Source organism: Parambassis ranga, chromosome 24, assembly GCF_900634625.1.
Source record: "Parambassis ranga chromosome 24, fParRan2.1, whole genome shotgun sequence".
NCBI lineage: Eukaryota > Metazoa > Chordata > Actinopteri > Ambassidae > Parambassis > Parambassis ranga.
In genome coordinates this window covers 5,521,671-5,549,510 of record NC_041043.1, presented here as the reverse complement: position 1 = coordinate 5,549,510, position 27,840 = coordinate 5,521,671, and the positions used below count along the sequence as shown (strand labels likewise).

Genomic DNA, 27,840 nt, shown 5'->3' with positions numbered 1-27,840 from the left:
TCAACACAACCATTTTTAGAAGTTGGGTGATGGTGTTCTGGTGTAGCACAGATAATGGTGTTCTTAGAGTGAAGGAGAAAAGAACTTTATTTAAAAGACACTTCTTTGTGCGAGTGAATTGTTTTCTAACCCAGAAAACTGCAAAATGCATAAAAATAATTACAGTTCTTTCCTGTCGTTCTCACAGCCAACAAACACACCAAGGACAAGTGTAGTGGTGCAACAGCCCTTTTTACTGTCATGTTCAAGTTTTTCATCAGGCTTCAACTGCAGGGAAACATCTCGGTCTTTTGCCTCTAGTGCAGATCTCATCTCTTTATTACACACATTCCTCCGCTCATGCTCCTGCTGTGTGAGTAGCCCAAAGTGGTCTCCTTCAAATACTCCCTGTCACTCAGATTGGATCTTTCACCTGCTTAACTTTTTCCACGTCCTTTTCCTGTCCTTTCATGTCCTTTTACACACGTGTGTGTGTGTTGTGTGGTCTGTGCTGCTGTCTACTGTCAGGTGGAACTGTCTGGCTGTGGCCCAGGCTCAGACAGGGTCTGGATGATGGGGGACTGTGACTCAGAGGCTGACCTGCAGCCAACAACACAGCCACTATGAGGTAGAACAAAGAGCCTCTAGAGGCAATTACTCTGCCCCTCTACACAGCTGAGGTCATTACAGGCCAGGAGAGGAAGAGCGGGAGGATAAGCAGTAGCAGGGGTTAGCCAAGATGAGAGCGGTCTGTTGGAGGCTAGGCGTGCTTGAAAAGGGAAATGTATGCTTAAACTCAGAAAGGTTCACATTTTCAGTTATGTCTATCTGAAGGCTTCCACTGTGTGTTCACCCAGCTCAGGGTGTACGTGCTGCTAGCATTGAGAACGTTCTTCTGTAGAAACAGATGAGGTTTGGCTGGGTTGCTGTGCACATGGTAGAGGTGGAAGTTGGCATGTTCGAGCTCTCTGAGCAGGCTGAACCAGTACCGAACCACAGACGGGTCGTCGCCGCCCACCTCAAAGCCGGCCCAGTGCAGGTGGACCTCCAACAGCAGCTGACCCACTGAGTCCAGAACTCCTTCAAGAACTAAATTCTCCAGAATCTTCCACTCTGCACTTTCCATGTCTGCTTTTAGTACATCCACCTAGAACAAGGGAAAAAAATCTTATTTAAGAAATTAATGAGTTCTCTTATAACAACAGAATGGCACTAAAATGTGTGGAGTTATTGAATGCAAAAGCTATTAAAAGATGAAAAGGAGTTGCTGAAGCTTGGCCTTTGTTCTTGCTTTAGCGATGTTGATGATGGATTGAGCAAAAGAGCAGCCTGACAAGGCTTGCTGTGATGGAGCAGAGAGGAAATGCTTCATAAGATGAATGTTAATAGCACCCTCAGGTCATATTCATGTAAGGAGACTCATGCATGTCCAAAGTTTAATGCATTTCCTCAGGAACTTAGGATTCCTCTTGGGTTTATTGGATTGCTAAAGATGTCCACTGTCTGACCTTTTTGAGTTTAAAAGTCCCTGTGCACAGTGCTTCTGTGCCCTCTGGGCTTGCCAGTGTCTCAGCGTTTTCTTGGGTAGTACATTATGCAGACATTAAATTTATTGTGATCAGACCTGAGGAGAGATTTAGATAAACCAAAAAAATGTCAGAGGTCATCACAAGAGCCATCTAACACAGAAATATGAATATTAATGCCATTTTTGCCCAATGTGCTCTGCTGTGTTCTGTAAAAAATGCATAATAAATATGCTTGGGGTCATTTAGAAATGGAGAAATTGTTTGAACTTTGATAGAGGTCCCTTCATGAGGTCCCCCATGGGACAAAATAAATATGAGCAAAAAAATCCCACATGGGCTTTCTGTGGGAAAGTAAATGTATAAATGTATAGCCTGATTTTTTTTTTACTCCCAGAAAGTGTTATCAACATCTGCCCCAAATTATCAGTCACGCTCCAGTTTTTCAAATGGTTCTGCAACGAAGCTGTGGACATCTGGCACTGTGACAGTCTAGATATTAAAGCGGTCAAGACATTCTTGTCAAATAGACGGCTTTAGTAACGCTACAGAATTCCCATGCCTCATTTAAGGACCTCTAAAACAGACGTCTGCAGAGAACATGTCCAAATGCTGCCCTCAATCCTCCCCACACTGTCCTCACACTGCCACAAGCGGAGATATGCTTCTTAATTGGACAGACAAACCTTGTAATGGAAAATAATGTGGCATCATTTGGACATAATGTTTAAGCTAAGCCTCAAAGGAGAGTATCTGTCTGCGCTGCTCTAAGGCCTTCATTCTGCCTGAATGTTGCAACTCTTTCTTCCCCAGCGGTCTTCACATAAAATTGGCTTTTTGCCTCAATGGTCCCTGATCCAGTGATGCCAATATCAGCTCTCTGCAGGAGAAAGTACAAGTCCTGGCAGGACTGTGTGTGTGTGAGAGAGAGAGAGGAAAGTCCATATGGTGCTGCAGCTTTGAAAAGATGACTCCTGCTACACTGCTGCGCAGAGTTAGCTACGCTAAATGGTCCTTAAGTATACTGGAAGCAATGGAGATAAGACAGTTTCCTGGTGCTTCAAGAGCACAGATGTTTATGGCAAAAACTTGAGTCCTACAGGACTTCACATGCCCCATCCAAAGTCCTGCCTCTTCCTGTGGACCACCATGGGAGCTTAAAAATGGTGAGACAAATATGTTTTGTTCCCATTTGCTGTTCCATGAATGTCCCATGTTTGCCCATTTTTACAAAAGATAGTAATGTAAGTCAAGAAAGATGCAGTTTGTTCACTGTAGTGAGAGAGCTAGCTGTAGCTTATGAGCTAGCTGTAATGTAGCTTAGCCTAGCATAAAGACAGGGCAGCGGACCAGCATAGGTATCCAAAAAATCAAGAAAAGGACTAGCACAAAACAAACAACTGTGGATTATGTTGCAAAAAAAATAATGGCCATGGAGAGCTATAACTAGTTAGCTGGTTATTCCCAGTTTTTTAGCTCTTTATGCTACGCTAACCTCTCATGCTGCTGATTTAAGCAGGATTATAGCACATACCCAAGCCACACATAGCTAGGTCAACTTGGTTTAAACCACATTTTACACTGCAAACAGATGACTGTAACTACACAAATATGCTTTACAAAAAATCATGTGACTATTGCTGCAGAGCAGTCTCAGGATTAGGCAGCACATTGGGACACATTTTAATTCTGACAGGCTTTTGATGGAAAGTTGTCTTTGTACATCAAAGTTTACCTAATGTATTTGTTGTTGTTGTGTTTTTTGTTGCAATGATGAGTTTATGTGCTTCAAGCACCTGCCACACATTCTCCGCTATTAGAAACACTTCCCAAAGCCTCCCAACAATGACAGCTAATGCAATGTAGAATCCATCTGAACTGTGCGTAAGAATAAAAAAGATAATATATAAATAAACAAACATAAAAATACTACTTATACACATACACATTAGCACACGTCAAGTAAGTCTATGTCTTTTTTTTTAATCATCAGAAAATTCTTCCAGTGGTGAGTTCAGGCTTTTTATTCTGTTTACTCCAGATGAAAGGATTGTGAGATGGATGTTTCTGCTGCCTATAATATCATCAGCACCTAATTCAATTCAATATGGTATCAGCACTGGGCAGATACTGTTGTGTTATCCAATTACTGACATGATCAATGGTCCAATATGCAGCTCTTTTCTCTAAACGAGATGTGACTTCCTGCTACTGACATTTGTCCCTGTGGTGAACGTGTCTGCCGTCTCAGCTGGTCACCAGGGCTCAGAGAATGAGTCAGCTGTGTCATTTTTAACCAAACACAGATTAGAAATGCTGCATATTTTGACCTTTCTGAACGACTCTGTTTCCCGTCTCGGAGGCTTGGCGTGGGGCTCTGAGAAGAAACAGTTCTGCTGCTGCTGCTGCCGGCAAACTCCGTACTCACATTAAAACCTCATTACAAGGATGTGTGTGTGGCTGTGCATTTGAAACAGGTGAAAACAGTCATCTGTAAAACAGCATGGTGAACACATGTTCTTTTTTTAATTTTTCCAGATCTTGCCACACGCATTTCTTCTCAAATGAGACAGTCTGCTTAGCTTGTGACTGCACGACAAAAACAAAAGAAAGTTTGGGTTTTCAGCTCGGTTCTCTTTTGAGTGTATGGTGGGAAATGCTTTCTGTATAATCAAAGTTTATGTATCTAGAGTGATACAAACTGTAGAAAGCAGAGGGACAGCTGGTGTTTCTGATCCTTGATTGTCCATTAAAATCTGTGATTGGTTGTTGTCAGTGTGTGTGACAAACACAACATTTCCTTCTCAAGATGAAGAGCTAAGAGAAGGGCCTGATGCTTCAAGCTGTGATTGATCATCTTTTTAAGAAATGCCTGGCTCCTATTTGACCTTGAATTACTACCTAACCTGTTCTTACACAGACATGATTTATGACTGTTTATTATTATGCATGCTTTCAGTGGCTTTGGTGCGTGTGTATATAATTGATCATCTATGCAGATGGAATACAAACCCCGGGGAGCTCTTAAGAGGAAATATTCAGTATAATGAGTATATGGCTTCACAGAGACAACAGATGAGTGAATTATGATGAGCTGTGTCAGCCGGTGTTTCCATGCAACATGTAAGTAATGCTGACTTAGTGGGAAAAACATGCAAAAAGCAGTTTGCTGGCTTTATTTATTAACCATCTCCCTCTTACCTCTCTGTGTCCAAAGTCATTAAGGATGGTGGCTAGTTTCTTGGTGGTGGCGTACTGACGCTGTGCGATAAGGGCTGGGTTGGGATCCCTCCAGTCTACAGAGAGCCGATGCAACCACATATCAGCCTGCTGATGGTGAGGCTGCTTCAGGCTGGGGTCAAAGCAGTGGACATCACATCCAGACCTGACCAGAGATCGCTCCAGGGACCAGTCATCCACTCCCAACCTGCAGCCCAGCACGCACAGACAGACAGACAGGTATAAGCATCAAAGCACTCCATCACTATTTAATTGATAAACAGTTTCAGCAGCATTCTGACGTGTTTCCATTTTATATTCAATGAATGGAGGTCAGAACGTTTGCTCTGTTTTGTGACATTAAACAGCATCTTTACTGTGTTATGAATTCCAAATGCAACATTTAAATGAATAAAGACCCAGACAAACTGCCATCATTGAAAGAATCCAGAAATACCTTCTTCTGTATTATTGTTTCATGTTTCTCTCTTTTGTTCTCCATATCCACATCAGCCCTCTTTTACCACGTGGCCTGCTTCTCTATGTGAAAATGTAGGAATCAAAGTAGACAGTCACATTCCCCTGCACATTGTCTCTTTCATGCTTTCTCCCTGCTCTTTCACTGCTATGTATTCCACCCCGCCCTGCACTAATTTCACAGTTTTCTCCCCCCCTCTCCCTTGTTCTTCCTTTTTTTTGTCACCGTCTCTGCATTCCCCTGCGTCTTGTTTGTGCTGCAGCTGTATTCTGTAATTGCGGCAGAGGGAGTACATTTCATGGCACGCATCTTTTACCGATGAGGCACCCGGTTCCCCAAATGCATCCCACTAGCAGGGAAATTACAGATGAGTCGGATATATATGAGGGGATGTAACAAGATGTCTCTTCTTACAATACTAAATATTTCATAAAGAATGCTCAGTCCTCTGGTAGGGTTGCTGTGGCCTGTATTTACTGCATTGACACTTGGATGACATGGATCAGGGATTATAGAGTGGCAGGGAGACACAGTGCAGCAGAATTCCATCAAAATGACAATGCTGATAACATCCTCTCTCTTGAGACTACAGATGATGAAGATGTGTGTGCTGTATAGAGCAATATGTGTGTTATAGGGGTTAAGAAGAGATCCCTGTTGACTACAATGTCATGGCAACCAGATGTGAAGATGGACAAAAGATTGATTGTGAACACCCAGAGGAGCTGATAAACAGAGCTCTGAATCCGCCTGTCCTCACTGAACTGTTATGTCAACAGTCTGGATGTTGTGAACCTTGGAGGCGGGACTGGTTAACAAATGCTGGGTGGGCTAAGGAGAATCCGCTGCCTGCCGGTCGGTCAGTTTCTCCCTGTATGTCCTGAAGTGTGTACCACTGTTGCTCCTATTACTTGTGTCCTGTTTTCAAATGCCATGGTGAAATAGTTTTGTGAGACTGTCTCTCCACGTTAGCACAAACAGGATCCATGAGTGATGAAGTGCAGGTATTTTTAATTCCCCTGCTGTGCTTTAGCCTATATATGCGCTCTAAATATGTAGCTGCATGGCCTTCAGTCTACAACAAAGTTAAGCCATGGGTGCAATGCTGAGAAAAGAATGCACTTAATACAGTTTGAATAGTCATTAAATATTTGTGACTTTAGCAAACAGACGAATTTAACTCTCTCACTTTGGGGGTGCTCATAAGGATCCTGCTGCTTTAGATAATGCAGCATGCACAACACATTACCTGCAGACATCTTACAGCTCCAGAAGGAGGAGGTTGTTTTAAGTGTTATAAGTAAGTTAAGTATGAAACTAGGCGCTATAAAGTCAATACAAGCCTAGAGATGTATTACTTGTTAGTTCTAGTCTACCACAATCCACCCGTTTCCTTCCTCAAGGTGAAACTATAATAGGAGTCTGCCAACGCCTGCTTTAACTGGCCTGAATGTGGGCTATTTTTATACAGCAGCAGATGATTCATCTGCACAGACAATCTTTGATTACAGTGAACGTCTTCACTGTTACAGCATCGGGAGAAAAAATTAATGTATGATCAAAAAAAAGACGGACTCTCAGATGCAGAGATTGAAAACAGCATGAGAGGAAGATGAGAGAGGAAGTTCAAGTAGAGAAGGTAAAAAGGTGGATAATTGGTCTTTCATGTGGAAAAACATCCTGCAACTCCCCCAGACTCCACACACACACACTCCCACCCCTTCTGTGCGCCAACATGTGACAGACCAATCAGAGAACAGCTGCTCATCCTGCCCAGGCACAGCCGTACATGGCTCGTTAAACAGCATGCAAATGGGACGTATCAAACGCACAGAAAACTATGCGTAAGTGCACACACTCAGCACTCTATAGCGTACACAGACCACTCTAAAGGCACATTTCAGTTAGATATTTTTTATGTGTGTATGGCAGCAGTAGTAGACTATGCAGGAGTCTCATGAGAGTAGGATGCTCAGCATACCTGATATTCAACAAGACCACGACCACCAAGTTAGTGAGTCTGCATCATGAAACTGGGTCAGATAATGGACACTCAAAGGAACTTTGAGCAGTCTGGCTTGTTAGTCTTGACTCTTAGGTCATTTCTTTTGTTACCCTTAAAGTTTCCTCTTTTTTTTTTTCAGAAAAAAAGTCACTTTTTAGGTCACGTCACTGGTAGTGCATTAGCCAGAGCTGAGGGGCGACTTTGCCTAAATTAAATTCATTCCAGAGGTCTTAAGGGATCAGCATGATATGAAGGGAAAAATGGTAATGCAGCTTCCGTTGACTTGAAAAATTGGAGCTGTGAGTCATATTTTCCCAAGCTGATATTCAGGTCAAATGTTAAAATGTTTGCATAAATCACTGAGATGCATAATAACCCTACTTTTATTTCTGGAGCATGTCCACGTAGCTTGTCTGCTTGAGTGCCTCTCAATCAGTCAGCCAGAGAATATCAGATGTTTTTTTGCCAGTCTCTCCATTTGACCTCCGATCCCCTCTCTGCAGAGAATCAGGAAGCCAGAAACAACTGTGCACCCCTCCTCCACCTCCACCTCCTCCTCCTGCTTCTTCACTCTCCCACATTAGTATCTCTGCCTGGATGCCAGCACACCTGTGCTGTCTCTCAACAGTCAAATTAATACACTGCTCTCTGCCTGCAGAAAAATTCCTTTGGACCTTTGCTACACCCGCAGCACATTGGAGACCCAGCAGGGCAGAACCAGGCCAAGCTGATCCACGACACAAAGTCAACTGGGAGTAATTGACTCTCCAGTCTTAAGAAGGTCAAATACCCCGGTGGTCTGGATGCCTTGATTCAAGATTACCTGCCACTCAGTGTGAGGAAGCAGAGGTGGAGTGGATTTGATGTTCCAGGTGAGGCTGAAGGAGGATTATCTTTACCCTTATTATAGTTCTCATCAAATTGAATATAATGTTCCCTGGCACCAGGAAAACTACTCAAAATGCAAAGAATCTTCTTGCTTCCACGTGAATACGATCATTGGGACACAAAGACAGGTCCTGTATGAAAATTGGCTTAATGTATAATGTAAGTCGCTTAAACACTTTGCTATCGCTCAGTCAGATGTTCTGTTGCACTCAACTCAGGGATGGTCTGCTATATACAGTCTGAAGACATTTTTGAAGTAACACATTTGAATTCCAGGCCTTATTAATGCTGAAACACGTGCATGTGTGAGTGTGTATACCCACCCAAAAGAGTACACCCTGCAGTGTTTGCTCTGCATCCTGTGGATCAGGCTGTACTTGGGGTCCAGGCACACAGACCATTCAGCTTCATCACTGGATAATGATGCACAGGACACCTGGAAACACACAGGGAAACACACATGTTAGCTTTGGGTATCTATCGATACCTGCTGGAAACCTACACTGATTTAATGAAGGAGTTTTTTTTTATAACAGGCAACACACATGTTGAGATTTCCACCATGCTGTGACAGATGAGATTAAGATACCTAACTGTGAAGCCTATCCTGCACACAAGTGGAGATGCCTGTGATCTTGTGCACCCACTCGCACTGTGACCCCTCACCATCATCATCAATGGGCCGCTGAAGTTTGATTAAATTAGCATGGCAGGAGCACAGCTAGTTTCTGATTGCCCGATTGCCCCATTTTTTTCCAGATGAAGAAGTAAAATATTCTACAGTAATTCATTCAGTACATGTAATATTGGATCTTTTTTTTTAAATAAATAAATGAAATATTTCTAATTCATTACTTAGACTGGGTTCTTTTTTTGCTTTCAGGGCTTGTGTGAAAATCAGATGATGTTTTGGGTCATATTTATGCAGAAATATAGAAAATTCTACAGGTACTATCCAGCAGCATCATATACATGCTCAGTTCTGGGGGGTGTATGTAAGTCAAGTCATGAGTGGTAGTTTGGCTGACCCTGAAATGACGGCCATGTTTTCCTTCAAATATCCTAACACAAACCACTGCAACCTGCTGCTGTGGTTTGTGATGCTGATCCTGTGTGAGTGTAAAATCAACTACAAGACACAAATCAGTTCAGAGTGCATTAAGAGCAGCAAAGCCGGTTTATACACAAATACTACACAGCTGGGTGTAAATAGTCACAATTCCTGTTCCATATTGTTGACAGCAAAGAGCTGAGTGCGCATAGCGTCTTCTGTCCTATTGTTCTAAAATATTACACTTTAATTATCCTGCTGCTTTTTTCAGCCATAAAACTGACATAAAACTAAAGTATCCACATGTGTATATGTTGTTGTTTTAAAAAAATGTTCATAAACCATGTTGTTACATAACCAGTGTAAATATATGCATCCCAGTATGTTGTTTTGTGTTGCTTGAGCTTGAGCTGAGGAGCTGCTGCTCCTGTGTCTGATTTGTTTAAGCCTTGTCTGCTGCAGAGATTCAGTTTGTAAAGGAAGGGACAATATTGGCTCAGGCATGATGTTATCGAGCTGAAATCTGTGGCTTTACTGTACACCACAAACACAGTAGCAGGAGTGTAAATATGTGTGTTGGGATTATTGTCCCACGTCTAAAATGTAAAGCTCGGTGTTCACTCACATTATTTGAACAGAAGCCTGTGCAACATGCTTCAGAGACATGTCAGTGGGTAAGAATATAGAAGTGATAAGTGCTTTTCAAAAGTCATCTCATTCTCTTGATGTTTAATTTGAATGTTTATAATTCCTTTTCAGTGAGTTTTTGCAGTTTTTACTGCAGAACAAACCATTCTCCTGCTGTGACCTCTAATCTGTGCCTGTAATAAGACAGGGTCAGGCTGGAAGGAACCAGCTGAGTCAAGTGTAGTGACACTGATTGATGGAGGGAGGAATGAAAGTCACACGCGTCATTGTTGCTCAACTCAGGAACCGTATTATGTATTCAAATTATATTTTCAATTGGGAACCTGTTTCACTGTGTCTGTCATCATTAATGTGTTCCAGCTGGAAGCATCCATCAGCATTCAATGCACTTGTGTAATGAAATGCAAAATCACTCTTGATTATATTGCAACCTCACGCCTGCAGACTTATCAGCAGTATTGAACCAGTCACTGCCGAACAATGTAACAATGTAACAATGTAACTCTCCTGAAAGGAAAAGAAGACAGCAGCAGACGATAACTCAGTATGTGGATGTTTGCTTTTACCAAAACTGCATAACCAAGTAGCTCTGACAGCTAATCCTGCTCTGTTTGGCTGAGCTGAACTATCCTACAGTAGATTTCATGCTTTTAAAAAGTGAGTTCCTCTCCTCTCCTCTCTCTCTCTCGCTCGCTCTCTCTGTGTGTGTCGATGCATGCATGCAAGGAAGCTGCTGACTGGTATTGATTGGACAGTTGTGTCGCAGGCCATCTCTCTGAGTAACAGTTCCACCAGGCACTGTGTCAGTCAGCATTACAGCTGAGGATGCTGCTATCTGTGCACCAACTCCCTCCACCCTCACCTGTCACTGTCAATGATGGACAGTTTCCTTCCACCACAGCTTCCCACAAACACACACACTCTCTCACAGACACACACAGATGCTCATACGGTCTCTTTCTCTCTGTTTGTTTCGTCCTTGTCATTTGCTTCCTCACACACACACACACACACACACACACACTCACTAGCACCATCGCTTATGCGCACACAAGTTCTAGCACTAATTCATTATGAGCTGAATTTCTGCTTTGTGAAAGATATAGAATGAGTCATTTGGAGCTAGGTACTGTGTGTTCTAGCTGTATTGTGTGAGAAAAAGATAAGATGCAGGTTCATCCCTGAGCCAAATTCATTACAATGAAAACCACAGCACATGTGTTCCAATAGGTGTCTAAACAGCATAATGAAAAAGAAACTGTGTTTACACTACTTTCATAATAAGGACAGAATTCATTCTTCCTCACTCCCTCAATCATTTTCAAATTATGATGCAGAACATCTTAATAGATTTGTAATAATACTGATACAGACCAAGTACCACAACATCTCATTGATTAAGTCTGAACGGAGTGGCTGTGAGTTCCATGTATGGTAATCAATACAATAATGAATTACATGTGTGCTGTGGAGCAAGACAGCTGCTCTGAGCTGAATGTGAAAGATGTGCCAGTGTAGCTCAGTCATGCACTGATATCCATAACAAAGAGCTGCCAAAAAATCCACTTCCTGTCTAGATTTATCCGTGATTACTGTTTTTAAACCATTGTCTTAATTCTGCTGGTTAAAATGTTTGCTTCAAGTTTGAGATGTGCTGCCCAGCATGCAAAAAGACAGTTAAATTCAAAATATTGTCTTTATGTTACATGGCTGCAAATATATAAAATACAATTAATGAACCAGGTTTCATACAAGAGGAAGTGAGTTCAGGTGAATTATCAAACACTGACTCACTTGCGGGGTTGTGATGTAGCTGAGGAACCTCTTAGCTTCATCCTCCAGAGACCGGCTCTCACTGGCCCAGGGCTCCAGGACTATATGCCACCTTGGAATCTGTGGTGGAATAAAGACACACACACACACATAGAAATTGATAATTACTTAACATCAAAGTAGGACAGTCACAAGAAAATCCAGTGCAAGGACAACAATATGGGGAGCTTTATTCTTTCAGGTATTATAACCCACTTGTGTGTATCCACTGATGGAACCAGGCCACAGTGTGCTCTGTGGATTTCTTTCCCCACATGTTAGTGACAAATCAACTGCTAAAGTTCTATTGTTATTTTAGTGAAATGGGGACTGCAGTTTATTAATATGCATCGTGTGCTAGAAGGTAACAGATAAAATACACTGTAAAAGCTTCAGATGTGTTTGAGAGTGGAAAAAAATAAGCCTTCAGCTGGCTGCAGCTCAGAGCTGCTGTGATCGCATTCCTAAAACCTGCCAGGGCTCTGCTTTATAGCCTGCTTCATTGCTGCAGGAATGTGTCTGTTTATGATTAGAGGAGAGGCCTTGAGTTGGATAGCGGACAGAGAGAGAGGAAACGAGACAGAGCAGTGCTGATGAATTTGTTGCCTGCACAATCATTTCTTGGGTCAAACAGCGTGGCCAAATGTTCATTAGCAGCCCCAGTTATAAATTATCACCAGTGATTTCATGCACTCTCGCCTTCCTGGGATGCAGCCGTCTTCCTCAGTGATGAATGGTGCACTGCAGTTTATTATCAAATATTTATCTAATTACGTTTAGATTGTTTTGGGCTTAACCAACAAGGTAATCTGATCATAGGCCACACACTTATCAATCATCCCCTGTCATCCTATATACATCCTCTGACAGCAGCCTGTGTGTCATTCCCTCCTCCGGTGATTCTGATCCTGGACCTGCCAACAGATAATCAGCTGTTCCTATAGGGTGATCCAAGCAGCTCTGTTCTGTGTTTTGTCAATCAGCCTTCAATCGATGTGCTGTGTGTCAAAACATCTGAATTCCTGCCATGCTTCACCTTCTCCTCTCCCTGCATCGTGCCTCTGTTTGTACCATTCATCTCTTCTTCTAACATCCTGCTTTTCTCTGTCTCTTTCTCCTCAGTGTGTAAAAAAAACAGCCCTCAATACCTATATACACCCTGCAAGTGAGTGTCAGTCTTTAGCACCTACATTTTTTCCTGAATTTCTATTTGTGCACATATATGCACCATTAATTCCTCCTCTTTCTCCCTGGCCTTGTTATCAGGAAGACCTTCTATATTTCTCACTTTCGTAGCAGCCTTTTTGTGTCACTCACTCCTCTATTTTCTCCTATTAGCTCTACTCAGCTGATTAGTAGAAGCACCTCCTTCTCCTATCAGTGACCATTCAGCCAATCACATTCGAGCGTAAAGTTTAAAACATTGACATGCTGTCAGCGTTCTTTTCATATCGAACCCTCAGCCCTCCTCCACCCCAGGCACCACCAGTCTGAAGCCCAGACCAGGTCACCCTCTGATCCTCCTCTTCATCCAGCTCCTCTCCACCACCACCACCACCAGGTCTAGACCTCCAGGGGAAATCTCTTTCGTTGTCTTCACCTTTCTCTTCTTTCCCCATCTCAGATGATGTCACTTCAGCGTTTAAACGCCAAAACACATTCTATTGTACTTAATCGAATGAATTTGTATGTTATTCTAAGTTCACATTTTATTCCTTGACCTTTTCTTTTCCACAGCACCAGGTTAGCAAAGCAGTAAACAAGTTGTGAATAGAATGATGAAAGGCTTTTACTGAACATTTTCTCATAAAGATGGGGCAGAGAAGTCTACTTTAATAATGTCTTTGTTTTTTTACCTCTGGCTCAGCCTTACCATTGAACAGAATCGTTCCAATCATATGACAGAACAGTAATCTCTTTGGCAAAGCTCACAATCAGACAAATCCACAACAAAAATAAGACATCCGAAAAACCTTTTTTTTCAGTTTGCCTTGCTCCAGAATTTGATGCCAGGAGAGTTTTACAGTGACAGATAGACTGCATGACAGTCTGGGAGTCTATTTACACATAGACAAATAACATCTACCTCCCTGCTCCCAGAGCTCTCTGTCTCTGAGCTGTGCTTTTCATCTCCTTACCGAGTCCTCCCTGCACAGCTCAGCTGTCAGGCCCCATACATCACCCTGGTACAGGTTGGGACTGGGCTGCTGATCAGAGGGCAGATATCTAGGACAACAGTGTTAGCGGTGTGTACTGTAAACTGAACCTGAATAGGAATGGAGGGCAAAAGGACAATGTGAGTTTGTAGTGAAAACACAAACACATGTACAGCAGAGACAAAAAGAAAGGAGGCGTGCATCAAAGAAATTTTAAGACTTCACAGAATTATTCTGGAGTTTTGCTAACTGATGAATCATCAGTGAAAAGTGATGAGATTAGTGTTAAGCCTTGTGTTCAGGCAAGCAACAACGAGTCATCACACAGCTCAGGGACAACAGTGGTGAGCAGTGTTAATAAGAAACACACAAAGCATCCCTCACAAGTGTCGAGCATCAGCTGTGTGGACCCATGAAATTCGATATAATTATATTTATTTATTTATGTCCAACCGGACTCATGACCTGGATGAATGAGAGTCTACACAGACATTCATTACATCCCCAGTATTTAAGGGTGTCTGCAAAACCACTGGATAACAAGTGAAATGAATGCTGAAATACACTCACTGAAAGAAGCTGAAGTGTCACTTTGAGTGTGTGCACTGAGTGAAGTGGAAGTATGAGTGGAATCTAAGTGCTCTAAACAGCCCTGCTTTACTTTTAATCACTGAAAAGAGCTTTAGGGATCAGTTAAGTAGAAGTGTGGAAGTGGAAATTACAGTTTGTTCAAGCTTTTAATTGAAGAAAATGCTGCAATGTGCTGCAATATAAAATGGAGCCAATATGTGTTTCTAATAAGAAGTGTACACTTGTAATATTGAAATCTGTGAAATCTGACCTTTTGTAATGTTCTTATTTGAGCTTTAAATAAACTTTTAATAAAGAAGAACCGGTAAAAGAAGTTCAAGGGGCTGTAAAATGATTTTATGTCTCTTGTTTTGAGTATAAACAGCACAGTGCTGACTGACGCTGAAGTTCCTGTGAAAGTGCAGGAAGAGTAGTTGAAGTGCTGAAAGGCGCTGAAGTGCCAAGTGTTGAAGTGCAGATCATTAATTGAACATGAGGAATCTGCTGTCCTGAAGAAAAGACTCAGTTTAAGGCTTAAGCAGTAAAACTTCACCTCAACATGTCTTAAACTGCGTCAGTATTATTTCTTTGAAGTTATTATTCTATGTTATTAACATATATCAGCATTAGTGGCAGCTTTTGCAATCTTGTGTTACACAAAACTCAGTAGAATAATTAGAGCCTAATTGTCTTGTTAGGAGGCATAAGGCAGGTCATTAGTCTAGTAATGACAGGAGTCAGCTATATGCTAATTACAGAGCTGATAAATTCTCTGTATTTTCATGACTTTTAGATAATTCACAACAACCATGAGCTCCATTTAAGCCATTGAAATGAAGCTAATTAATGCCTTCAACAGGAGGAAGCTATAAAAAGAAATCAATGTGCATGTAGCTTGCAATTTCCACTGTCTGAGAAGTCATTAAGAAGTACCACTCGCAGGTAAAAGGGAACACCTGCTGGACAGAGTGGAAAAGCAAAACAAAAATTTGCACATGACTGCAGGAAAATTTGGCTGACACTAAAGTGGTGATGAAATAAGGTCCACATGGAAAAGTCATCAGAATTAAAGTGTACCTGCAACCTCCCCATAAACATACATGTCAATAAAGATGGAAAATCCTTCTGTAAGACTCTAAGGAGTGTTGGAGACTCCAGTTGTCACTATTGGAATCCACCTTAGCTTGAATTTATAATTTCCTCTGTGTGTGTTCCTATTTCAGGTTTCATGTGTCCACAGTCGATTGGTATCTGATTGTGTAGTCTGACCGACTTCTTTGCATGTTTAACACTAATTGTACAAATGCAGGTTCAACAGCCTCTTGTGGGCATGGGAGGAACTGCAGTTCTGCAGTTGTGTTTCTGTAAAGTGCCTTGAGACAATTCTGATTGTAAAAAGTGCTATATAAATAAAAGTGAATTGAATTATGAATTTATCGGTTTCACAAATATTTTGGGATATATTCATATAATAATAACGAATATTTTTTTTTTGCTTAGCCTGTCTGTTTGAATGGAGCTGGGTGTGTTATTGTATGTGTGCCTCTAAGCCTGGGTGTGAGAGAGGTGTGAGCAGCCAGGCCAAGCATGAATAATCCCTCGGGGAGAAAAGGATGGATGGCTGAGCAAGAGATGACTGGATAAAACAAGAGAGGACTGTCTGCCAGAACAATAAAGGCGAGTGAGAAGAAGGGAGGAAGTGCTAGGTAAAGGGGGGTGAGGGGGTGGTGAAGATGAAAATGGACAAACACGCAGGTGGAGAAGGAAAAGATGTGTTATACATCTGTATTTAGATTTACACCAAGAACAAACTAAATCAATGTGCAGCGATCGATGGCGGTGTGGGCAGAGCATCTGAGAGGACAACAGCGCAATCACTGCTTGAGTAAACATATTGTCACCGGTGTATCAAATGTCGCGGAGGACCATGCCACAGGTGAGTTGTGTCTGCCCATTTGGAAAGCAGACAACGACACAAGGAGTGCTGCCAAGTCTGTTGGTGAAATGCCAGGGTGGCTGGGTGTCAGACCTGCTGCTCATTTTTTTTTCTGCTCCCACCAGACATTTCAGAAAGCTGTGTAGTTAAGAGGTCAAAGCTTTTAGTTCAACAGTGTGTGGAAAGTTTTTTTTTTTTTTTTAACACTATCTTGAAGTTAGAAAATGTTGTCTGACAGGCTGCACTTTCCTGACAGCTCGGGCAGAACGCTCAGCAGTACCCACTGCTAAATGAGGTTTGAGACATTGTATGGACAAGTGGGCAGACAGGGAAGTGGTGGTTTAATGAAACAGCTGGTGGCTGATTCACATTAACCTCCCTGTGTTTTCTTGTAGGTGGTGAACTGCAGGTGCACGGCCACGCCAGACATTCTGCTCCAGAGGACTGTGGGAAGAGAAGCTGTGATTTTAGAAACACGGTGCAAAGTAGAATTCATTACAAGGTCATGCTTTGCTACTTTATCTCTTCCATTAGCGGGCAGACACACAGGCCAAAAGAAGTCTTCAGATAATGAGAATCTCACAGAGATTCATGTCTGGGTAAGGTTGTACATGCCAGGAAGAATCTTTCTTTAATTTTTCTCCTCCTCCTCCTCCTTATTGTTATTTGAGAGGTTTATTAGGATCCAACTATCAAAAAACATATCAATGTTGTCTTATATCAGCTATAAAGCCAGGGCCAAACATGAATAATTATATGAATAGCAAACTTAAAGTGTATAATTAAAAGACTGATTGGCTTCCAGTGCGGCTGTATGGTATGTAGAGGATAATCCTAGACTAAATCATTTTAAGCTCTATCAATCTGCTTAATCTGGTGAGAGATGGACAGACTGGCAGTCAGACCAGATGCAGCTGTCTCTACTTCCTGCAGTGTCATCCCTGCTCCTCTGACTCATCGGCCAATCCCAGCTCACTGCCAGAATGAGACAGAGCGGTATAACAGAATTAAAGCGGAGGATTACGCTGATCTTTTTTTTAATAAAGGCAGTAATCTCAGAAGCCTCTGTCCCAAAGGCAGAGACAGCCTTTAGAGGAGGGGAGAGAGCGATACATGAGTGGAGGGAGGTGGAGTGTGTGAGAATATGTGTGAAGGAGAGAAAACAAGGAGTCTGAGGCAGGGACACAGATGGTGTGGATGGAGGAGGAAGAAATCGTTTGCTTCTCTCTGCATTGTTTCTCACTTCGAGAAGAAGTCTAATAAAACTCACATCTGGAATTCATCTACTGCAAGAAAGAATGAGTGAGACAGTGAGGAAGAAAAGTGACATGTACTAGAAATATGTGCTGGAGTAGAAAAACTTAACTGTTAGCATTTCTTTTGTAAATCTGTTTTTTTCTTCTTCTTTTTGCTAAGGGAGCTGAAAAATGAACCCCAAGTGAAAGTTCCAGAAAGCTGCACTTCCTTGATTGCCACTTGAGGGCAGCTCTAAAAGGGAGTCAGTGTTTATACAGTTAAAAAATGAAACTTGGGTTTTACTTATGGCCCTTTATCAGAGTAAGTTCCAGATCCTCTAGACATCCTTTGCAGTATGCCTCCACTCTGTCTGGGAGAACTCCAGCTGCATAGCGTCTCAAATGGCCTGACACACATCAGGAATCTTAGTAAATCTTAGTAATACCCTTTCCAACTGTTCAGTCAGACACTCCACCTACTGCCTTAACAGAGGTTTTCTCTTTTTCGTCTACCTCTTGCATGTATTTACTGCACTAAGACCGGTACTATTCTTCTAATGGCAGACTTGATGGACTAGTCTGCAACTTATGGTTTTCAGGGACTTGTTCATGGAGATTTTTTTGTTTAAAAGTTGGGATTAAACGTTTTTAATAATCCGACTTGTGATTGAGACATTTTTTGACAAATTTAGCATCATGTTAAGGTAAGAAGGACAGGATCTCTGGATGAAATGAGCAAACTCATTGATGACTTTTTCAAGGCAACCTTTGGATTATTAAATGTCAAGGTCGAACAATTGTGCCATTCACAGAAGAGTTTTAACATCTTACAGAACATCATGGCCATGCTTTACAAAACATCATGTATTTGTAGGTATCCCCCTGCTGTGTTAGTGTGTGGTATGTGGCCTGATTCCAATCAGCCAACAGCTGCTCTCAGAAAACATATCATGTGTGCACTCTCATACAAACATACAGCTTTAAAGCCAGCATGTTCCTTCGACTTGTCAAGGCCCATGCCATCAACTTAAACCTCTGTAGAGCAGGCTGTTGCCTTGGAAACGCAGTCCCCCTCCAGTCTTCATGGTAACTTCACTCATGCATGTATTCATAAATGCACTGAGGCATACATGCTCTTATTCATCATCACAGGATGTCCGACTAGGATAAAAAAACAATGATTGACACTGCTGACAACACTCTGTCCTCTGATTTGATCATTATTGTGTTTGAATGTCGCCCTCTTGGCCGGCATCTCAAGAGACAGATGGGGCTCTTATTGTTAGCAGCTACAATCTGTGTGCGTATGTGATTGTGTGTTTGTGTCTGTGCCTGTCTTTCTGGACAATATCCCAGATATGAGATCTGTGTTTGATGTCTGCTTGGGACGAGCAGAGGGAGCACGCTGAGCACCATATGACACGTAGTTCCTGAGATTGGAGCTGGAAAAAGAGGCACCGTGACAGATAGATGGAGGGAGGCAGTAATAGCTACGCTTGGCTCATTTCTTTCTTTCGTTTTTTTTTGTTATAAAAACAGACAGCATATTCCCTGTATGTGCCTATGTGTGAGTGACGGTGTTATGAGATCGGTGTCCTCATAAGCACTCACAGCTTGTGCTTCTAATTTCATCTTTCCACTTGTATCTTCCTCTCTATATGCTTGCTATTCTCATTATCACTCAGTGCTGCTATTAAATAAACACAGTGGCAAAAATATCCTTTCCACACAAGAAAGAAGAGGCAGATCTCTGCTTGAAACAACAAGTGAGTGTTCTTCTGGCCTCTTGATTTTGGGGGGCTGAGTGGTGTCTGTCTTTGTAACCGGACACATGTAACCCAGGTGTTTCTGTGGAAATGGTCTTCTGCTACATAAACAAACCAGAGGCCTTTTTGTGATGCTAAGTGCCATTAGCAGGTATTCATGGACTGTGTGTTTATGAATAGCTAAAGGAGGTGAGCAGCAAAGATTCAGTTTCAGAGGTCAATGCGCTCATTCATATCAGCGGGAAGGAAGGCTGAGAGTTTTCTGGAATGTTCCAGACAAGGCGTCCACGTCTAAAGGGAGTATTGTGCGATCAGGACGCTGGACTTGACAGTTTGACACTGGCCTCCCCCGTCCTCCTGTGGGTGCCTTTGTGTGATAGCAGTTAGCGGACACAACAGAGCCACTGTGACTTAAAGAGCAGCTTCTGTTTTTCTGTCGGCAACATATGGTTTTCATGGACTTAGTATTAAATCAGTGTATCAGGCTCCTGTAATAGTGATCATCCTCCATGGCCACCTATGAACACATCCTCCCTCCGCCACCCTCTCCTACTGTTTCTGTGTCCTGCTTTGGTGAAAAGCCCTTGAGACAGAGGTTCTGGATGTTGTCCGTTTCCTCAGACAGTGCTGACTTGCAGTTTTTCATTGCCAGAAACAGAAATACCACAACAGTTACTGACTTCAGACTTTCTGCATAATCACTCAAAGAGCTGCACTGCATATGAGAGCTGCTCATCTCCTTGTAACCTCAGGCCAAAGAATCATCCACCGGCGCATGCTTCACTCAGCAGTGACACACTCTCAGCTGCTTCTCATGTTAAGAAACTGTGTAAACACTTGTGTTTGGAAATGAAATAGTCATATTTCTCTAAATTAGGCAGAGAAGGGTTGATTGATTAACTGAAAGGTCCCTTTGTGTGTCCCTTCTCCCCCATAACTTGGCACAGATTCCCGCAGCCGGCCTGATTTTCTTTTGGTCGGCTTGGATACTAATCTCAGGCTCGAGCTAAGAAAGCTATGTGCCTGTCTAGAACTGTTTATTTCTCCAGGGTGGTTGGTGTGTGTGTATGTATGGTAAGATGATGATATGATTCAAAAGTGTGAGAAATCAAAGGCCTTGTATGTTTAAACGTGTTTACTCCCCTTCACTCTGATTTCATCAGCTTGCAGTTACTGCACCTTACACCCTGTGAGCTGCTCTGGAGGTGCCTGCTGTATAAACTGATTATTCTGCTCCTGTTTTTACCTAAGAAATAAAAAGAGCGGTTTGCACTGTGTGGCAGTTGGAGATGTATTTAAAACTTGAATGTCTTCAATGACGCATCCTAAATTATATCTGTTGAAGTTGAAAGAATCTGGGATGTAGCTGGAAGACCACTACTTTTGAAATCAGCATCCTTCATCCACAATCTGTGGCTCGACTCTACATAAACAGTCCACTGGGAGTTTGATTTCAGTATACCCTGTTGGTAACAGACACAAAATTCTTAGCCCAAGAGCTGGGAGGGGAGTGTCAGAGTGTGACCTAGGTGACATCAGCTTGCCAGCCGTTGATTTCTTGTGACTTCTTGGTTCCCCAGACGCCCCAGCTGGAGGTTAAAGATGCCTGAGAACTGACTCAAGTCACACCTTTGGGATTACTGAAGTCAATCTCTCTCATTCTTTTCTTCCAGTCTCTCTCTCTCTCTCTCTCTTTTTCTCCTTCTGTTGGAGCCAAGTCTTTCAGTTTTCCAAGACACGACCAAGGTCACCCAGGGTTCGGCATTAGAAATTCCACAGGGGCCCAATTCTGAGTGGCAGAGGTTGGCGCAGGCAGCATGGAGTGGCCTTTTCTGTCCCCGCCGTATCACCGAACACTGAACTAATCACTGCTCAGGAGTAAAGTGTTCACGGGCAATGCTGCTGGAACAAGTCATTACCACTTGGCTTCTAGATAAATGAATTTGTGTCCTAACTCAGTGAAAGTAAAATTAATTGGGGAATGCTTTTTCTGGTGGAATCACTTGACATAATCAATAGTGTTTGTAAATATTTGTTAACTTAGAATTATAGTCAGTTAGGAGGACATGCTCTTTGTATAAGACATCAGGGTATAAATTGTATCTGTAACTGCGGCAATCATCAACAGGATAGACTGATAAACGCCACATCCCTGGATGATGATGTTAGTGGTCTGCTGTGTTATAAAATCATTTAAACTGCTCTGGCTGGAAGAATTTATGGCTCGGATTTGTTTGGATGTGCTGCCTGACTGTGGGCTTTGAGGTTCAGTGAGTGTGACATATGAATGACAGCTGGCCATATCTGGAAGAAATCTCTGAATGATGCTGGCACTAAACTTTTGTAGAGAAGCTGTACTGGGTGCACGCAAGTACTGTGAAAAGAGCGCCTGTGGGTAAGGAGAGGGTGAATTATTTGTAGCATATAGTATGTCAGAAAAGCTATAGAAAAGCAGCAGTGATGAACAATACTCTCTTGTTTGGGAGAGAAAATGTGGGCTTACATGTATAAAAGACCGTGTTTCAATTGTTGCTCTGAGCACTAATTCCCTCCTCAAGGACTCACTGCATTGGAAAGTTGTTTACACTGCTTGACTATATGAAGAGTAATAGAGACCTGTTGTAGTTTAGTGCAGCATCAGGACACATGCTGTATCGGCTTAACTACTTTCTAAATAGTTGTATGTTGTGAGAACTACAAATAAATGAGGGAAATAAATCACATGTATTATCACAGCTACAGCATTCTGGCTATTGAGACTGAAGGAATGCTCTGTGAGAAGAGCAGGAAGTTGCATAACCATAAAACAACAGGAGGATTTTGGGGGAATGGTTTGATCTTCAGTCGATTTTCTGCATGTTTCATCCTCATCTCCATTCTCACAGAAACATAACAACACCAACCATAACAGGACAGACGCTTTAACATCTGGCTTTTTTTTCCTGACTGGAAAACGCAAAATCACAGGTGTTTATTAGTTCCAGCTCAGACAGAGATGTAAACAAGACATGCTAATGTTTGTTCTTTATCCGGTGATTTTTCTTGTAAATGACCTGTCCCGCTTTCCAGCCCACACAAATCTGGACTTTTGCTGGGAATAGGATAGTAATCAGTTATTGATGGAAAGTCTTCTGAACATTTAGACGTGTCCTTGAAGGCATTTTCCTCTACTAATGAGGTCAACTTCATACTAATGAAATTTAAAATGTTGAAGCCTTTAGTGCCTTTTAGTTAACTATGGACGGTCACTATATATAGTCCTTTAGTTAGCTATTGAGTACATTTTCAGTATGGCTATAAGCACCCTAACCATTAGTTACTAGTGCATTAAAATATCAGTTCACACAAAAACAATTTGGGTGAGGGCTTTTTTCTTTTTCTTTTTTTTTTTCTAACTAATTAACTAGTGAAGATATCAAACGTTCACTCGTTAACAGCAGCCCAACTGTCTACTGCTTTAGTAGTTGGGCTTTGACCACACTCGTTAGCACACACAGCAAATGTTCACCCTACAGTAGCCCTTTAGCAGGTCTTTTCTCTCACTCTAAGCTGCACACAGCTGCTAGTGTGTAATTTGCAGAAATAATTCTGAACATTATTGGCTTTTGCTTCACTTAACCAGTCAGGATAGTGGCAGCACAATTACTGTATAATCTTTTCAGAGTAGTTTTACAGCTGGAGAGATAGAACTGCATTGGAATAGTCTATTTATGTTGCGTATGTGTGAGAGAGTTGGTCCTTGTACCTTGAGGCCAGTATTCTGATTATTGTGCTGTTAAAGTGTGGAGGTCTGAGTCATCACTGCATTCTGTGTCTCTTCCATCCATGCGATTGTTGTTGAGGCCAACACATTTCATGTCAGTCTATAATGTACAAACTCATCCCTCTCCTCTTTTCACAGTGGGGCTAAAGCCTGCACAAGGTAAATGATTACAGTAGATGTATGTGTGTGTGTGTGTGTTTTCACGTGGATGTCTGACAGCTAAGAGATTAGATTTCCTTTAGATTGGTTATTACTGAAACAGACCCTGAGGCTCTCTCTCTCTCTCTCTGACACACACACACACACACACACACGTTTATTAGGACAGAATTTGTCAGCAACAGTCTGTCCTGTCACTTTTCTACACTACAGGCTCTTAAATGAGTTTTGAAAAGAGCTCTGCCCTTCTGAATGATTTCTTGCTTCAATTTGCTCATAAAATGCCTCAAAGATAAAAATCCTTAATGTCTGGCATTTTCAATCTACAGCCAAGATGACAGATCAGCCGGTGGTGTGCTAGTGGAGCGGAGACACCTCGCAGTTGTTGGTATGCAGTAGAAATGTCATCAATCAAGCAGATAATGTGAAAATGAAAATATCACTTATCTTTGCTGTGATGAATTGTTGTCAACCAGACAGGTAGACACGGTTATTTGTGTCATAATGAGGACTGAGACACTAATAGAACATCCTGTATATATATATAATGCCATACGTAGGTAAATAAACAATCAGCAGTTTAGTAGCAGAATGACAAAACTTAGGGCCTCATAGAAATGCTTATAAAATATTTAAATGTCTGGACCACACTTGAAAAGAGAGAAGTTGTTGGTTTTGAACTGCACTAAATCCTACATACTGGTCCGTTAACATGCTGAGCCTGCACAGATCAGTGACAACTCTCCTGATGAAGATGCTCTAAAGCAGCTACCATAATTAAACTATATATCTGCCACACTCACGTTTAAACAAATACAGGAAATGGAAGACCTGACTGTTTTAACTTTATTCACAGCAGCTCATAGATCATTGGGCTGTTATGAAATTAAAGGCAGAGTTTTGCTTAGGAACTGAACTAATCGTTGCAAAGTATTGCTTTAAATTCTGCACTTTAGCTCAAGAAAGATTGAACTGAGGATCAGCTTTAGCAAGCTATGGTCTTTGAATTTAATATTTTTTTCTCTTCGCCCATACTTGAACTTCTACAGGAATATTTCCATCAGTTTCTGCCTTGCTATTCATCAAGGTCACTGGAGAAATCCTTGTCATTTTCATTGCTGAAAACAGTCCTGCTTTCCAGCCCATTATATCATCTGTGACGCAAGATGAAAGCGGAGGAGCCAGCGAGCGTCAGCCAGAGAAAGTGTGAATGGGTGTGAAAATAAAGAGACATACACTGTAGGTTAGAAGTGGGAGGTTAGTTTTTACCTTTGAATTGAGACAGACAAGAAAGGAGGTAAAAGAAAGGATGAGAGAGTAAAGAACAGGGGTGATGACAGAGCAAAAGAATAACAGTGATTCTCATGATGACAGCCTTGAGGGAGAAAAGAAAGGAGGAGTGCTGGTAAGTTGTTGGTAACCTGACACAGAAATTTCATCGGGGGGCCCCCCCAGGGCATCTTCAGAGACAAATTTTGTGTTAAGAATCAGGGAGACTGAGCATATGGAGGTATGTAATATTGATGGTGCACAAGTGCCCATCTCACAGTGTGGTAGCCTATAATAGCCCTGCAGTGATTTCCATTGCATTTAGAACTCAGTGCTGTAGCTCCTTTGTCTCTAGTTGGTTTAGGACATTAAAGATTTAAGGACATTTATTCCCCCAAAGTAATGGAGTGAGGAAGTGGAGAGGAGGAAAGAGGTGAATGTGTGTGTACTCAGTGTTGTAAAAAGTATTCAGTTACAGATTACATGTCCTAAAATGTAATTTGTAATGTATTCTGTTACATTACTCAATCTGAGTAACATATTCTGAATACTTACTTACACATTGAATTGCATTTTAAGTGATTGAGAAACAGAGCCACACAATGAGACAAGAGTCTCTCAAGCTGTAAGAAGATCTTAGTTGCACCAAACATAATGATTTTTGTGTCTTGTTTGATCCACCTGAGTGAACAAACAGTGAAAGTACTGTCAACAATGTAACTGTCTTTAATGACCATCTCTTTAGACTGTAACTTTTATCCGTTACTCCCCAACACTGTGTGTACTGCTGGTGGCAAAGGTTGAGGAGGAAGAGGCAGTCACTTTTAGCATTTCTCTTTCATTAACTGAAAACTGCAAGTCAGCACTTTCAGGAGACTGCTTCTAGCACCCATCGCTCAAGCAGGTCAATTGAGACAGGGTGTCAACACAAAGTTAGGGTGCTTCTGTAAGACATAGCAGAGAGAGCCTGGAAGATGACCAACATCCTGCAGAAAGGTCACATCAATCGCTTTCCCACTCTTAATCTTAAGAGAGGCCACACACAGAGGCCATTACCATGACGCTTTCTGAAGACAGAGGCTTCAGGTCTGCTCTATCGTTTCCACTGTTGTAGTTGTTCTCTCATCCTTGGATAAAAGTGGTGGATTGAGCTCTCAGACTGGTGGCAGATGGCAGATTGTCTTTTTATGTGTTACATGTCAAATCTGCCTCTCATCAGGCCCAGGAACTACAGGCCTTTACCCAGGCAGCAGCACAGAGCCTGAGATAAATGCCTGAATAAACAACATAAAAGCGAGGGAAACACTCCTCTTATGGGTCACAGGGTCAAGCTCCTAGAGTTTGTGTGTGTGCATGTCAACAGTCATGCTCGCTGTGTTTGAATGGTCTTTTGTTAGAGCTGTTAAGAGGGGAGTGTTTGATTTGCAGTTTGAGTTGCAGCTGTTTAAATTGTAGACATTTATCAAAAATAAAAGGTCTGTTGTGTGAGAAACCAGAGTGACAAACACTCTTTTTCAACTTCAAAGCATTTCAGAGGTGCTCATTAAACATGCATTGATTCTGCCGACTGTTCTTCCTTCATCACCCTCCTGGGATTACTGAGCTGTAAGCCAGTGACTCACAGAGATGGAGCCAAAGCTCCTGATTGAGCCACTCTGTCTCTTGCTACACTGGTTTAGGATCAGATAACCTCACAAGAATCTTAATTGCAACAATTAAGAACTAAGAAGTTAATGGTAGACTAAACGTACCTTTTTGTGCGGGTGGAGAGGAGGGCAGCATGGCCGCGAGGGGTCTTCATCCTTCTTCTTTCCCAGGTTGTCCTTCTTTAGTGTGCGAACATAAGAGATTCTCCTTTTAATGCCTTTGTCTGTCACCTCTGCTTCTGCAGAGAGCTGTTTCATTCTGCTCTGCTGACCCCGGTTCTGATTAGATTGAGTAGGACGTCCCAAAGCCAGAGGTGCAGGTCTGCCCTGCCAACCTGTCTCCAGGTAAACATGAATGCACACACACACAGCTGTGAGGAGAATGCTTATGCGCAGCAGCAATCCCAGCGTGAGTCGCTCTCTGCCCATGTCCATCACTGCTGTGTCTTCATCTCAGTCCATTGCTTCAGCTTTACTCCTTCTATCCCATTCTTCTTCCCTTCTATTCCTCTTGGTCCAAAGTCCACAACCGAACCAGCAGTGGTAAGTTAATGAAACACGAACATGCCCCCTCTGCCTATAAACCCACACACACACATGCTTAAAGTGGCTCGTGCTCAGGCTCTGAAGTACAATGTGTGCTGCCCTCTTTGAAAACTTTGGAAACTCCCTCCACACACACTTGCAAGTCCCCCTTTTGCCCAAACACACGCCCCTTTAATTTGCTTTCTTTTTTTTATCAGACTCACAACACACATACACACACACACCCCTCAGCTGCTTTGCCCCCTCCCTGAGGTTGTGTCCCCTCCCTTGTCCTGCTGAATCTCAGGTTACTGTGAAACTCTAGCTATGGGCCGGGCCTGCTGCTCCTACGGGTCCATGCAGGTCCCTGTACTTCATCTGTTGGCTCTCTCCCTGAAGACGAGAGCTCAGAGTGGAAGATATTACTCAATACTTAAACGGGATCCAAATATTTACATGATGCACTCAGATTTAAACTGCTGTTTTTGTCATGTAGTCATTATGTTACAACGCTTAGGTCTTTTTTTATGCCTTTTCAACATCGAAGGAATTGCACTCTTTAGTCATTGCTGGCATATGTCTGCTGCATGCATTTTAAACTTATTCCTTAAATCTCTGGCTTTAGTTTCTCTGGTAATAATTCGCATTGTATTAATTTGTAAGTCGAGGCACTTCATTAACATTGTCATTGATTTCTCTCCAAATGCTTTTTTGAATCTGTCGATTACAAAATAATAATCACAGCCACCTTCTTGTGCACTGACTAATTAAAAGGAATTATTGGTATTTTGGACTGAAAGAGAACATCTATTAGGACCACCAAAGCTGATATTGTGGGTACCAAAAAAAACACAAAGCAAATGATTACACTTTGCAGAGAATCCTGACACAGCTAAATCTGAGAAAATGCAGGATGACGGTGAGGCTGATTTTGTCCTGCTGTTCCTAACAAATGTTTGTGTTTGGATATTGGATTTTATATAGTTCTCTACTGCCCCCTTTGGAGTGAAAATTTTATTATCATATTGAGTTTTGCTTCAATTGAAGTTTTCTAAGTAATGAAGGAATAAAACAACAATAAATGAGAACAGAAATGAGGTTAAAAAAACTCTAGGACTGCTGGGTCTTTAATGAACTAGTAATAACAGTATGCTGTTAGCATCCTTTTTAATATAGTTTCAGTTTCCTGAGTGTGTTTGCTCAATACAG

At 42.0% G+C, this 27,840-nt stretch overlaps 1 protein-coding gene across 1 annotated transcript; it reads right to left on the bottom strand.

Annotated features, from left to right (window-relative positions):
• Positions 1 to 32: 32 nt before the first annotated feature.
• On the bottom strand, positions 33 to 26,792 carry mettl24 (methyltransferase like 24). Its single transcript, XM_028397781.1, has 5 exons — positions 26,212 to 26,792; positions 11,589 to 11,687; positions 8,419 to 8,531; positions 4,707 to 4,932; positions 33 to 1,126 (listed from the first exon to the last, which is right to left on the bottom strand). Exons 1-5 carry the CDS (start codon positions 26,539 to 26,541, stop codon positions 794 to 796), a joined length of 1,101 nt encoding a protein of 366 aa, XP_028253582.1. The 5' UTR covers positions 26,542 to 26,792; the 3' UTR covers positions 33 to 793.
• Between the last annotated feature and the right edge of the window lie 1,048 nt (positions 26,793 to 27,840).